Source organism: Eretmochelys imbricata, chromosome 2 (genome assembly GCF_965152235.1).
Source record: "Eretmochelys imbricata isolate rEreImb1 chromosome 2, rEreImb1.hap1, whole genome shotgun sequence".
Classification (NCBI taxonomy): Eukaryota; Metazoa; Chordata; order Testudines; family Cheloniidae; genus Eretmochelys; species Eretmochelys imbricata.
In genome coordinates this window covers 183,652,883-183,666,795 of record NC_135573.1, presented here as the reverse complement: position 1 = coordinate 183,666,795, position 13,913 = coordinate 183,652,883, and the positions used below count along the sequence as shown (strand labels likewise).

At 41.9% G+C, this 13,913-nt stretch overlaps 2 protein-coding genes across 4 annotated transcripts in view; one reads left to right on the top strand and one right to left on the bottom strand.

Moving 5' to 3' along the window:
* The window catches only part of MLH1 (mutL homolog 1), a 33,095-nt gene extending 31,217 nt beyond the window's left edge, over positions 1 to 1,878 (top strand). Inside the window, exons 18-19 of the mRNA XM_077811067.1 lie at positions 254 to 367; positions 1,029 to 1,878. Of these exons, the coding sequence (XP_077667193.1) occupies positions 254 to 367; positions 1,029 to 1,196 (282 nt within the window). The 3' untranslated portion in view covers positions 1,197 to 1,878. The remainder of the gene's footprint in view (positions 1 to 253; positions 368 to 1,028) is intronic.
* A 146-nt stretch (positions 1,879 to 2,024) lies between these two features.
* LRRFIP2 (LRR binding FLII interacting protein 2) overlaps positions 2,025 to 13,913 on the bottom strand; it is a 137,861-nt gene continuing 125,972 nt past the window's right edge. For all 3 annotated transcript variants that reach the window (XM_077811068.1, XM_077811069.1, XM_077811070.1), the window contains 4 exons: positions 13,283 to 13,403; positions 10,182 to 10,261; positions 7,982 to 8,086; positions 2,025 to 2,684 (listed from right to left, as the gene is read on the bottom strand). In XM_077811068.1, coding sequence (XP_077667194.1) covers positions 2,574 to 2,684; positions 7,982 to 8,086; positions 10,182 to 10,261; positions 13,283 to 13,403 — 417 coding nt within the window. In that variant the 3' untranslated portion in view covers positions 2,025 to 2,573. The remainder of the gene's footprint in view (positions 2,685 to 7,981; positions 8,087 to 10,181; positions 10,262 to 13,282; positions 13,404 to 13,913) is intronic.

Genomic DNA, 13,913 nt, shown 5'->3' with positions numbered 1-13,913 from the left:
GAATACATTAAAATGAATGTTCAGAAACTTTAAAAAAGATTTTACTTTCAAAGATAGGCAGACTTTTAGGCTATGCTTTGCTTTCTCTGTATCCTAACCTTACACCACCAAATGGCCAAGACAGTAGCCTATTTTGACTTTTAATTAACCAGGCATTAAGTTGACTGACTAGTAATTAGCAGTAATGTTCCTTCAAAATTATTTCAGATTCTGAAACAAAATGTCTGCTCTTATCAAATTTCTGCTTTGACAGGTAAACTGGGATGAAGAAAAAGAATGTTTTGAAAGCCTCAGTAAAGAATGTGCCATGTTTTACTCCATTAGAAAGCAGTATATAGTGGAGGAATCTGACTTGACTAACCAGCAGGTACAGTAACTGCATATGCTGCTGCAGTCACCTGGGTAAATCATTTGTGTTGAATTGTAAAAAGAGCTTTCATGACTAGTCTCCCACTCTATGGAATCGGGTGAACTGAATAACAGTGCAACAGGGTTCTGAAAGGCTTATCCTTTGGAGAAGGCTGCTTTTACAGGGCAAAAAGAACGTGTATTTAGAAAAGTAATTAAATAAGGAATTCCCATGTGCTTAGAAAGAAAACACTGAGAATAAGCTCTAAAAACATTGCCCCACAGCTTCCATACAGAATAACTTCTCCCAAAGACTAACTGGTTCATGTACCTCCAAAAAGTGTATGTTTGGGCTGAATCTCTTAAATGCCTAATTACTCTTTCAGGGTGCCCAAATCAGTATCAACTAAGCACTTTCCAAAAATTGATTAGTCATGTTGTGTGGAATTTGAGTTTCCTCTGAATAATGCAAAAGCAATAATAACACTACCTGTAATTTCACAGTTTCTCAAACCAGAAAACTAAAGCATCTCCTGCTGTTAGGACATTGAGCTGAGCTACAAGAGATCCTAATCCAATTTGAGCCAAGAATTTGTGGAAAAACTGGTGCATATTCTTAAAAGAGCTACATTTCTATAAAACTAGAGTAGTTGTGTTTTAAAACCAAACTTTTCTTTCAGAGTGAAGAGCTTGGATCTGGTTCAACATCTTGGAAATGGACTGTGGAACATGTTATTTACAAAGCTTTTAGGACCCACCTTTTGCCTCCTAAACACTTCACAGAAGATGGCAACATTTTGCAGCTTGCTAATCTGCCAGACCTGTATAAAGTTTTTGAGAGGTGTTGAATACTTCAGTTGGATGGACTCACTGGTGTATCCCATTGTTTCATACAAGGGGGATAAAACTGGATGACTAATGGAAGAAAGGAGTTTGTCATACTGCCTTTCAGGAAAGAGTATTTCAGAAGTAAAACTGTCTATATTCAACTACTGTAACTTATAGTGAAATACAGCAGCAAAGAGCTACATTAGAGACTGATATACTGAAATGTTCCAGCCATGTTAAAAGCATCCCTCTCGCAGGATGCAGCTGATTTCCTGATAGAGAGCTGTGAAGATCTGTAGGCAAGACTTTACTTCAGAAATTTTTTTTGATAAACATCCACTTTAGCTCTGAGCTCTAAAAGTTAAACCCACCTTTTATCTGTACTTATAACTCAAAGTTTTGAAATAGCAAATGTAAGAACATTTAATGCCCTCCTAAATGTTTACTAGAGCACCTTACAGAATGTCACAGGTAAAGTGAGCAGTTTGGTTTAAATGTCTATATAGATTATAGCTCTGTAAGATTGTATATAAAAAAGCCACTCATTTCTAGCCAGTACAGTGTCCATTTAATGAACTCCTCAGACATTTCCTCACCTCTCCTTCCACCCTAAAGTTTCATTCCACACTTAAGCAGCAGTTGCTATACAAGTTTACAAAGTACAATAAAACATCTTCTGTGATTAAAGTCCCTGTTTTTATATTAAGAGTAGCTGAGCTAGTACTTCCTTGGCAAAATAAGCTAGAACTCAGATGTGCTATCACCCATGCAAAAAAGCAAGTTTTATAATAGTCCCTATTTTTTATTTTTATATAAATTTAAATATTACAAAAATGCACCTTTCCATCAAAATTTATAAACTTTAATGAACATAGACCCCGAAACTGTATCTTAAAATAAATGTTATCTGCTTTCAAAGGTTAGTTCTAACATATTTGAAGTCTAAATTGCACCATATAGAAGGCACTTGTGCTGTGTGATGTCTTGAGCAAGTACATTTGTTATTTTTTAAAAGACTGTGTCCTCTTGAACTCATGCAGTTGTCTTCAAGCACCAAGCATCATTAAAGCAGCTGAAAAAAAGTTTAAGTAAACCTGATTCCACAGTTGTGAAAACAAATGTTTTCTAGTAATAAGTCAATCATACAGCATTGTGCTTCAGCTCTGACTCTACAATTAAACTGCTAAATAAAAATCACCATCATTCACGTAGGAATTCAAATTTTTCATTCTCTCATAAGTTACAAAAGGTATGCCATTTAATTCTGCAACTAAAATATTACTGAACAGCTCAGTGTTCAAATAGTTTGTGCCAATTAAAGTCTGTATTAAAACAAGCTAAGGGCTAGTTATTTCAAGGAGCAGTGCACAACTTGTTCCATTTTCTAATACTTTCTTCTATTGTTGAGCTAGAAGCGCAGTCCTGTTTGCCTTCATCTTCTCCAGCCTTTTCATCAAGTGGCTGTTGGTCATCTCCATCTCTTCTATCCTGTCCAATGCTGTTCTTAACTAAAATGAAAACAAAAAGTTATTCAATTTCAGAATAATTGCAGCTGGGTTTCTGTTTTTATTAATGTCCTGGTGTGAGTAGCACAAATTAAAACTCTACAATGAGCTTTATGGTTAGGATCACAACCCAATTTTCTCTGTGGAAAGTCTTGATTATGTTCTTTATAAGACTGTCAGGTCAAGAAAAATGGAACTTGACTGACTGCTACTCATGCAGTTATTATATGGTATCCAAAGGAAGCAGAACTCACTCAATTGCTGACATTAGCATAATCTAGAAACAATTTAAAAATAAAGGCTTATACTCATTTCTGAGTAGTTGGGTACCCAGAGCTTCATATTACAATTACTCCCTTGGGGCAAAGTCTTCGGTCATCCTCTATAACTGAGCCAGCTGACAGGCAGCTGTCTGAGATGGCAGAGGTAGGAATCCTCATGCCTTGTACAGCAGCTCCCATTCCAGCCCATTGGCTAGCATGGTTTAAAGCAATCCCTTATTTGGCTCCCAAGGCAGTAGGCATTGGAGATTTGCATAGTGGTACATCTCCACACTCTGTACTGGCATGTAGGAGCCCCCACACCCTTGAACACTACACAGTGAGAGTTTGCTCCCCTGAAATTTTGACAGAACGATCAGCTCAGTACGGTAGAACTCTGTACTCCCTCCTGACAAAGAAAGCTTTGCACTGAGTAGTAATTAGCAGGACTCCCACTGCCTACAGTCGTCTGTTTGGGAGGAGATTGGACTTAGGGTAGTTTATCTTGAACACTAAAGGTTCTACCATACCCATGTTGGCACAGACTGATTCTTTGATTCCTGGCAGAGCATAGTTCTTGATCACCCAACTGGTCCAAGTTAAGTGAACACTTTCACTTTATGTAAAGGTGAGGTTACTTCTAAAAATTTCTGGAATATATGCAGTGCAGACATCAGAATAAAAGCAATACCCAAAATTTGTCTTTGTCATCTTCCTCTTAAAACTCAGATAAAGCACAGGATAGTTCTCAGTCTCCCCATGGGTACACAGTAGGTAATTGTCAGGTCAGAGCATGTAGCCAGACACTTTGAAAGAGGCATGATTCCTAGAGACACCGTTCCTAACTCTGAAAACACACATTGAGAAATTTGACATCTAACAGGAGGGCTCAAACCCATGCATTTTAAACATAATGAAATACCTGAATACAGTCCTCCTATCACTTTTCTTTTGTAGCTGGGAGGGGGGTTTGGATTTCCTGTAACATTTCTTTCTGGTGGTATTAGATTCATTGTGATAGAATGTTAGATGGGGTGGGATCTGAGTTACTACAGAGAATTCTTTCCTAGGTATCTGGCTGGTGAATCTTGCCCACATGCTCAGGGTTCAGCTGATCGCCATATTTGGGGTTGGGAAAGAATTTTCCTCCAGGGCAGATTGGAAGAGGCCCTAGGGGGTTTTCGCCTTCCCCTGCAGCATGGGGCATGGGTCACTTGCTGGAGGATTCTCTGCACCTTGAAGTCTTTAAACCATGATTTGAGGACTTCAATAGCTCAGACATAGGTGAGAGGTTTATTGCAGGAGTGGGTGGTTGAGATTCAGTGGCCTGCATTGTGCAGGAGGTCAGACTAGATGATCATAATGGTCCCTTCTGACTTTAATATCTATGAGTCTATGATGGTGCTTAGGACCCAGCTGTTGGTGGGGATCGAGCCCCAAGCATTGTGAAAGCAAATGGAGGAGAAGAAAATGACAACTGGAACATTGCCTTGGAGGAAGAAGTCAAAATGGGTGCTTTGGAGAAGAACATGTGGACTGTCTGAACCCCAAACATGACTGCTTCTTTCTGAGGGATCTATGCCCTTTCTGGGGTAGTCCCGCTGTCTTGGGAGAGGGAAAGGCTGGTCTGCAAATTTGGACATAGCCCTCCAGTTGACAAATTTGTACTTGGACAGCAATGCTTGCTGATTAGCAATTTGCATCTGCAAGAAAGAGGAGCAGCAAATCTTCCTGCCCATCAGATTCATGCTCTTAGAGTCCTTCTCCTTGCGAGTTGACTTAAACCTGCCCTGTTGGGCTCTGTCGTTCACAACTGTTACCACTAAGGAGCTTGGGCTATAAAAACCTGCAAATCCCTGCACAGGAACAAAGCAGCACTTTTCCATGTGCTTACCTAGAGGTGGTACTAAAGCCAGTGTGCTCCAGAGGACCTAAGTAGGCTCATAGAGCTCAATGTTAATAGGGAGAAATGACTCTCCCAGGGGCAGACAGCTGCAGGATATCCACTAACTTGTGGGTGTTCACCTACGGGAATTCTGCCTGAATACCCAGGGAGGCAGCCACCACAACAGGTCCCAATATGCGTTAAAATTCTCCAATACTGAAGGGAAGGAAAAGCATGGCACCACAGAATCGTCCAAGGATGAGGATAAAGCAGTTAAGTGTGCCCAAGACGGATCCTGCACCAGGACTGACGGCCTGGGTGAAACAATTTGGGAGGCTCTGAGGGAAAGCCTCACCAGTGCCTGGATCTGTGGCGGATTGATGGTCACCACCACAGACTTGGCTGGTGATCTCAGCCTCAGGAAGGCTGAGAAGCAGGACTTCCGTGACTGAGGAGAGTCCCATGGATTCCATGGAGGCCACTGGTATAAATAGGGCATTGGTGGTCAGTAGGCGCTAGGCCAGGGGCCTCCATCCTGACCACGAGATGAATGCTAGTCCTGGTACCAACAGCGCTCCATGAAGGGCCCCCATCCAGGGAACTGGAAGAGAAAGATCTCAACTTGGACACCAAGGGATCCCGGGCTTCGGGGGATAGCTGTGAGGCCAGTCCTGAGGGTGCAAGCGGCTGGACTGACTCGTCCGTAGCCCAGAATGACAAGAGGGCTGGTGCTAATAGTGGAAATGGAACTTCCAGCAAAGTGTACATCTCTGTCACTTCCAGTGCTTGGAGTAGTGTACACCACTGGTGTACACCCTACAGCCCATTAGGGTAATTTGATTGCGGGCCATGAGACATTTTGCTGACGTTGACCATCCGCAGCCATGGCCCCCCACAGCTCCCAGTGGCCTTTTCCACAGCACTCTCAACAGGGAACGACTCCTCCGTTTCTTTGGAGAGGCACCAGCTCCAGGACACAAAGCAGTAGCACTTCCCACACCTGAGGGCGATCTCCAATCTGAGGAGGGCCTTGGTGCCAAAGTAGGCCACATGACGTGTTCGAGCAGGTGCTGCTTCAGATGAAGATCTCTTGCCACTTGAGTCTGTTTCATGAGTAATCTGCAAAACGAACACTGCTCCTTGACGTGGGCTTTGCCTAGACACAGCAAGCACTGTGTGGGGATCGCTCCCATACACGATGGACAAAGTTTAAATACTGGTGAGGACATCACCAGGGAAAACTTAAATAACTAACTAACGATCAGTACTAATTAATGATATACAATCAGAGAACAGTCACTAAATAGAAGAATGTGAAATAAAAACCACACAGAGCTCTAACTCCAGCCACAGGTGCTAAGAAGGAACTGGGGGAGGTTGGGGTGGTGCCACCTCATATAGCCAAAGGAGGGACGACAGCCACGACCATCGCCCCTCTACAGGTACGGCTAAGCAAAATTCTCTGGTGCCGGTGCACTGGGCACCCACACATCTGAATGGAATATATGGCTTTATCTACTCAAAGAACAACTTCATGTTAAGAGGTAAATAGGTCACATCTACAAATAGATGGACTCTCTCCTATCTAAGCACTATACAAACACTAATGGATTTACTCTCACAATTATCTCCAATTTACAGATACGGAACAAATGCACTGAGTGTTTAAATGACTTTCAAGTTACATAGGAAGTTTGAGACAGAGCTGGAAATAGTTGAGACTCTGGAGGAGTCTAAGTGCCTTAAAGTAAACTGAAGAGTATCCTCCTCTCCTGCTGCTACATCTTAGAATCTATTGGCTCAGTTACCCACACAGACAACTCCAAGGTAAACTGAACTGGTTGATTTCTACTGGGTGCTTTGCAGGACATAATCCTCCCACAAGGAGGAGCTGTGGCAGAGCACATAAAGGCGTGAAGCAGTCAGGCAAAGGTTGAAGTTTAGCTTAGAGAGACACTCTGGTCTTTGCTCTGAAATCAAGCCTTTAACACTTCAATCAGATCTCCCAGGAACAGGCTGATGTTCCAGAGAAACTTCCTGAAAGTCCTCTGATCACTAGATCCCAAAAAGTATGTCTACACTGTAGCTAGGAGCAAGACTCCCAGCGCAGGTAGACAGACTCTTGCTAGCTTCACATAAGAGTAGCGTGCTAAAAAGAGTAGTGTGGATGTGGCAGGGGTGGCAGCTTCGGCTAGCCATCCGGGTCCAAGCTTGGGTGACATGAGGCACGTTCCCAGGTAGATATACTCTGAGACATCTCTCACCCTGGTTATTGCCAGACAATGCAGTAATAGTGCCTGCTGCTGAGTAACAGGGCTCAATTACAGTCCAGAAGCTTTTTGAAGTTATTAGGAGGCCTTCTTTCTAAGATACCTTAAAAAGTAGTAACAAAAGAACAAAAAATTACTTTGGTAATTTTAGTTTGGAACTGTATCTCAAAAAGTCAAGGTCTGGAACTGGAAGAAGATAGTACTTAGTGAGTCAGAGAGAGCGCAATGATGTTCACAATGTAACATGCTCCAGACTGGGAACAAAGTGCAAACAAAGGTGGAGTAAGTCAAGGCCTCAATGAAGACAAGGACTTCAGAAGCTCAGGAGGTCAAATATCTTGTTGCTTCAACTGCAGGGAAAAAACAATAAAAAAACAAGCTGTCAATGCATGGATAAGAAATAATTTACCAATGCTCTCAGGTTGGCTCCAATTTGACAGCAAAGATAAAAAGGTGGCAACAATGGAAGTCATTCAAGGAACCAATGCAATGAGGATGATAAAAAAAAAGTATAAGAAACATGTCCAAGAACTTAGAGACAAGGGTTCCGAGGAGAGGCTGCTGCAGAACAGGAGAAAGTTGCTGTAAGCCAAGACAATTGCCAATGAAATGCTTGCAGATCCTGCAGAACTCCTCTGCCAGCTACAGTCAGAAAATAAATGATTTTGAAATACATTGGGCCAGCCTCAGGTGCATGAGACATCATACTGAAGAAAAAGACCTCTACATATGACCATTTGTAGTTCTTACCCCCTTGTTGGAAGCCAACAGACTGCTCACAGAATTACTCCTGTAACAGCTACAAAGATTAAATGTTCATAGGCATTTGGTTTTATTAATGAAACTCCATCATGTTTACTCTGAAAGGAAAATGGAGTTGATTACCTCTCGCTGAAGTTTCCTCTTCTCTGCTTTGAGTTCGTCTTCCACTTTTTCTGCATTCTCTGCTGCAGATTTATATCTTATCACCTGTCCTTCAAGTCTTCCAATCTGCAAACAAAGTAAACCACCAAAAAAAATGACTGATGACTGCTTTATAATGGGATGGGCTACCCACCTGTCTGTCCTTCTCCCCTCTCCTATGTGGCACTCCACAGCACTGTTCCCTGCATTATCTGTGGCACCCTCAACAGGAGAGAAGGTGGTGAGTGTCAATGTGCAGAAGCAGCTGAGATTGCAGAGAAAGAGAAACATCAGGGTTTAAAGAACAGGGAAACTGCAAGAAGGGAGAAAAAAGAAAAGGAGTACTTGTGGCACCTTAGAGACTAACCAATTTATTTGAGCATGAGCTTTCGTGAGCTACAGCTCACTTCATCAGATACATACCGTGGAAACTGCAGCAGACTTTATATATACACAGAGAATATGAAACAATACCTCCTCCCACCCCACTGTCCTGCTGGTAATAGCTTATCTAAAGTAATCGTCAGGTTAGGCCATTTCCAGCACAAATCCAGGTTTTCTCACCCTCCACCCCCCCACACAAATTCACTCTCCTGCTGGTGATAGCCCATCCAAAGTGACAACTCTTTACACAATGTGCATGATAATGAAGTTAGGCCATTTCCTGCACAAATCCAGGTTCTCTCACTCCCTCACCCCCCTCCAAAAACCCACCCCCATACACACACAGACTCACTCTCCTGCTGGTAATAGTGAGTCTGTGTGTGTATGGGGGTGGGTTTTTGGAGGGGGGTGAGGGAGTGAGAGAACCTGGATTTGTGCAGGAAATGGCCTAACTTCATTATCATGCACATTGTGTAAAGAGTTGTCACTTTGGATGGGCTATCACCAGCAGGAGAGTGAATTTGTGTGGGGGGGTGGAGGGTGAGAAAACCTGGATTTGTGCTGGAAATGGCCTAACCTGACGATTACTTTAGATAAGCTATTACCAGCAGGACAGTGGGGTGGGAGGAGGTATTGTTTCATATTCTCTGTGTATATATAAAGTCTGCTGCAGTTTCCACGGTATGTATCTGATGAAGTGAGCTGTAGCTCACGAAAGCTCATGCTCAAATAAATTGGTTAGTCTCTAAGGTGCCACAAGTACTCCTTTTCTTTTTGCGAATACAGACTAACACAGCTGTTACTCTGAAACCTGCAAGAAGGGAGACTCATGGAGAGTAGAAACACCAGAGAAGAACCCACTGTCGGTCACTCTTCATGGTGAGACAGCAGGGAGTGGATCGAGGGGAATGGAAGAGCACTGGAGGCAGGGAGAGTGGGAAAACTGGGAGGGGAAAGTGAGAACCAAGGGAAAGTGAACTGGGAAACAGAGGCAGTGGAAACAAGAAAGGTGAGACATGGCAATGGGTCAGAGTATGATGTGAGAGGTCATGAGTCGAAGCCCAGCTCTGTAACAAGGGGATGGAGCGCCAAGCAAAAAATGAATAGGAACCACTAGCTTTAAAGCTCACTCACCACTCTCTAGTTAGAATGCAAGAGTTATGACCTGTTACTGTTCTACTACAGTTCACAGAGTAATGAAATCAAATATGTGGCATAGTGATAAAAAGCACTGTGTAACTCTGATTTGCCAAGTGCTAAAGTAATCCTCATTTATTGAAACATACTCTAATTCGCTCTCAGAGTATTCTATTATTTTGCTATTTATAAACTATGGAAACCCAGAAGAGTTTCTCAAATACATTACTGTCTTGTTTACAGAAAATTAGATAATCTTATGTAGTATCTCCCTAAGTCAAGGGTACCTTTTTCACAGATAGTAATTTAAGAAAGCAATCCAGTTTACACAGTAAAAAAAAACTTACTTCCATTCCTTTTTATTTTGTACAGTATGATGGAGGTCTTGGTCAATTAACCCCAGAATATGAATCTCTACATTTTCTTTTTATGGTAAGGTTATGAAAAAGTATTGATTTGTAAGAAAATGGTAACACAAGTATGAATTTAGTGCTGCTGGTAAAGCCATTATGGTGAATCACAGAACAGATAAGAATCAATTTTGGAATCTACATCTAAGAAAAATGATCTTATAACTCGAGTATACTATGCATAAAAATCTCTGTGACTTACTTAAATTTACTAAAAATTTACTAAAAAAATTCTAAAGAAAGATACTTACATTTTGTTCCATGGTAGTTATATCTTGTTCAGCTTTTGAAAGCTTAAATTTGTATTCACTTATTTGTCTGTTGGCATCTCCTAAATAAAATCAGACATTAATGGATTTCTTAAAGTGTCACTAATAAGCAATTCCTATTTTAATTCAAATGAATTTTAAATATGACTCCATTGAGAAATAGAGGTTATTTACCTGTAACTGGAGGTTCTTTGAGATGTGTGGTCCCATATTCCACATGTGGGTACATATATGCACACCATGCACCTGAGTCTGGAATTTTTTTTAGTAAGCAGTGCCCCACTGGCCCACACATGCTGTAGCTCTCCTCGTGCTCCAAATCCAGATAATCCATGACAGAGGACAGATAATGGAAAACAGATAGGGATCACACAACTCAAAGACCCTCCAGTTACAGGTAAGTAACCTCTGTTTCTTCTTCGAGTGATGGTCCCTACCTATATTCCACATGTGGGAGATTAACAAGCAGTGTTCAAACAAGAAATGGTTACAAGGACGCAGATGTGATAGCTAATACTGCTGTCCCCATAGCTGTAACGTTTTGTGAAGGAGTACAAGGAGCTCCAGGTAGCTGCCCTACGTTCTTTACCCATCGCATAGGGTACCACCTGTCCCTTGGCAAATCATGCCTGGCCAGAAGATGTAACCCTGATGTTCTAGGGCTTCTGTGCAGGGCCATCTTTGCTTGGTACCACAGAGACTCCTGAGGAGTTTCCAAATCATTGTAAGAAAACACCAGATCACCAGCAGTACATACAGTACCAATGATTTTGTACACAGACTTGCAGGTGGGAGAGAAGGAATAACCTCCTCTTCTGAAGTAATGTCTCTGAATAGAGATGGTGCATGAGTGAGAGAGAGAGAGAGAATGAGTGAATATGAGGATAGGGAGACATAGGTCTCAGACCACCTGGGGGTGGATGGTGAGTACATTGGTGGTGCCATCGGATCTGGAGCTTCCCTGGTCACAGAAGAAGTCAGATCCTTCTGGGGCTGCGTCAGTATAGGCACTGCATCGGCTCTGGAGAATGTCTGTCCTGTGCTTTGGACACCGGAATCAGTACCTGAACAGGCGGATCCATACCCTTATGTGCCACTTTCTCTTGCCAAGAAGATTTACTCAGGCCTAAGTCTTTAGCGTCTGTGCGCACAGGCTCTCCTGACTTTGGTGGGGTCGGGGAGTGATGCTCTCTCTTCGGAGCAGTTTTGGATGAAGACAATTTATCCCTGTACTTATGACCGTGCATCTTACTCTCATCGGAAGCCTTCTCTTCAGGCTTAGAATTCTTAGCTTCAACTCCCAACCTTGTGCTCAGAGGGATGCTTCCTGTCTGATGAGGCTGCTGTACAGGATCTGATTGGGGTCTCATCACCTTCTCTTTTCCTTACCCTCATGAGTTCTGGGGGGAAGGAGCAGCAACTACTGTACGTGGCTGAGATATGATACTCGCCCAGACAGGAGAGGCAACACTGATGTTGACTGGTCACAGAAAAAGAGCAAGGGCAGGAAACACAAGTTTTGAACCCTGGGACTCGGGACAATCTCAGCCTTCCTGGGCAGAGCAGAGGGGAAAATTCTGCAGAATGGGTAAAAGGGGAACAACTATCTAACTCTATTATACTGGAGTCTAAAAAGGAGAAGAATACTAAAAACAAACTAATTACAGTATATTTACAGAAATGACATAGTAGCAGAAGGAGCTGAGAGGACAGAAGACTCCCTCAGACTTCATGGCAACAAGAAGGAATGGGAGGTGTGTCTGTCTGCACCGTTCCTTATACTTTTGGTTCAGAGCACAACAAACGCTATGGATGGACACTGCTTACTAAAAAATTCCAGACTCAGGCACATAGTGCACATGCATAGCCCAGGTGTGAAACACACAGAGGGACCACTGCTCAAAGAAGACTACTATATTCAGGACTCTTGTGGTATAAATATTCTTTATTGATTCTCTTCTCTTGGAGACTAAAGAAGCTAGAATAATGATCCTATCTTTTACATGTGACACCTAACAGACCCATTATAAGAGACTGAAGACACCAAGCCTGCATTAATCACTTGGTAACCCCAAGATATAGACACTTTAAAATGTGCACTTCAGACAGACCATGGACAACCAAAATAAATGGTAACATCAACAAACCATCTCATCACCAACAGATTATCTCCTTGAAAAGCAGGATCACTATATTAAGACTGGTTTGAGGACAAGAATCCCAACATAAATATAAATTCTGGAGGTTGAGCAGAGATCTGAAAAAGCATTTGACCAAAAAGCAGAATAAAGCTTGACAATACAAATCTAAGAAAAAAGAAAAGAAAAGAATTTCTTGCAGGTTTGCAAATCATTTTTGGTGGTACTGCTCAGAAAATTACCAATTGGCACAGCCACAGCTCTGCTTGAGATAGCTTTGGCACATCTCTCAAATGACTGTCCTGTCAGTGACTTGCAGCTCCATATGGGTGCTGACAGCTAGGGAGTTCGCTTGCTCAGACTCAAGCTAGCCTGGTCAGTTTGTATGAAATGAAACTGAACGTTGGGCAGGAGATTAATACGTTTTGTTTGCTCCAGATAGTGACAGGGAGTCTTTCAGACTGCGTTAGTGGATCAAGCTTCAACATGATAGGAAACCAGGGGAAAATACTAGCAAAATAATTCAGGTGAAATTCTATCATCTAATAATGAAATCTGGCAAATATTTATATCAAAGTGAGGCAACGTTGTCAACTAAGAAAAATTAACTTGCCAGAAATTTTATTAAGCTCCAAAAGCAAACAGAGACCTTTTATTAACTATTGTATACTGAGGAATGCACTGAGAGGAAGTTTGCCAACAAAAAATAATTTTAAAATCCTGTACTCTGTTGATACTACTACAACTGATAATAATTAAACCTACACAAGAAAGAAAATAGCTATGAGGAAAGCCCCTATGAAAACCACAGATAAAGTTTTCAACAAGATTAGATAAGTAGGTCTCACAACCAAAGAAGGGCACTCATCCTTCATACATCGGGGGAAGAGGAGAACTAGGTTTCTTTTCACTATGAATATCTATATATATTTAAGGTATGCTTACTCTGCATTTCAATTAACTGCAAATCAGAACCATTCTCTAATCCTGTTATATCTGGATTTGTGCCATCATTTTTAGAGTATTTCTGTCGTTCCTCTTCCAGTTGCAGCTTCAGTTTCCTAATCTGAAATTAAAATGTCATATTGTGAAGAGTAATCTACTAGAAGTTATACTGTGACCACAAAACATTTTTCCCTTCATCGTGATTCTCAGCATGAGGTGCCAATTGAGCTCTGTCTATGGAATTTTTCATGTATATTTTACATTTTTAAAGTTTACAAAATCTATGGCTCAGATCCCAGGATGTGCAAAGGCATACCAGGGCAAATCCAGCATTATGATGTACCTCTTTCCCTCATTCCCAGAAGTGATGGCTGCCAAGCTGGTCACCTGTGCAGAGTTAGAGTAGTCTCAAAAGTAGCTTAACTTTGTGTTACATGTCAGCAGTTCCTACAGGTTTTTCCGGCAGTCAGGGCTCATCAGTATGTAAGAAATCCCCAGCCATGACCCCTGATGGAGGTCTGATGAAGAAGGTAGGAGCTCTTATCTTTGCTCTATACTATTGGAAAATTCCTCCCACAGTTGAGTGGAATGGTGTAGGGAGTTTGAATCTCACAAACAGGAGTTTACATAA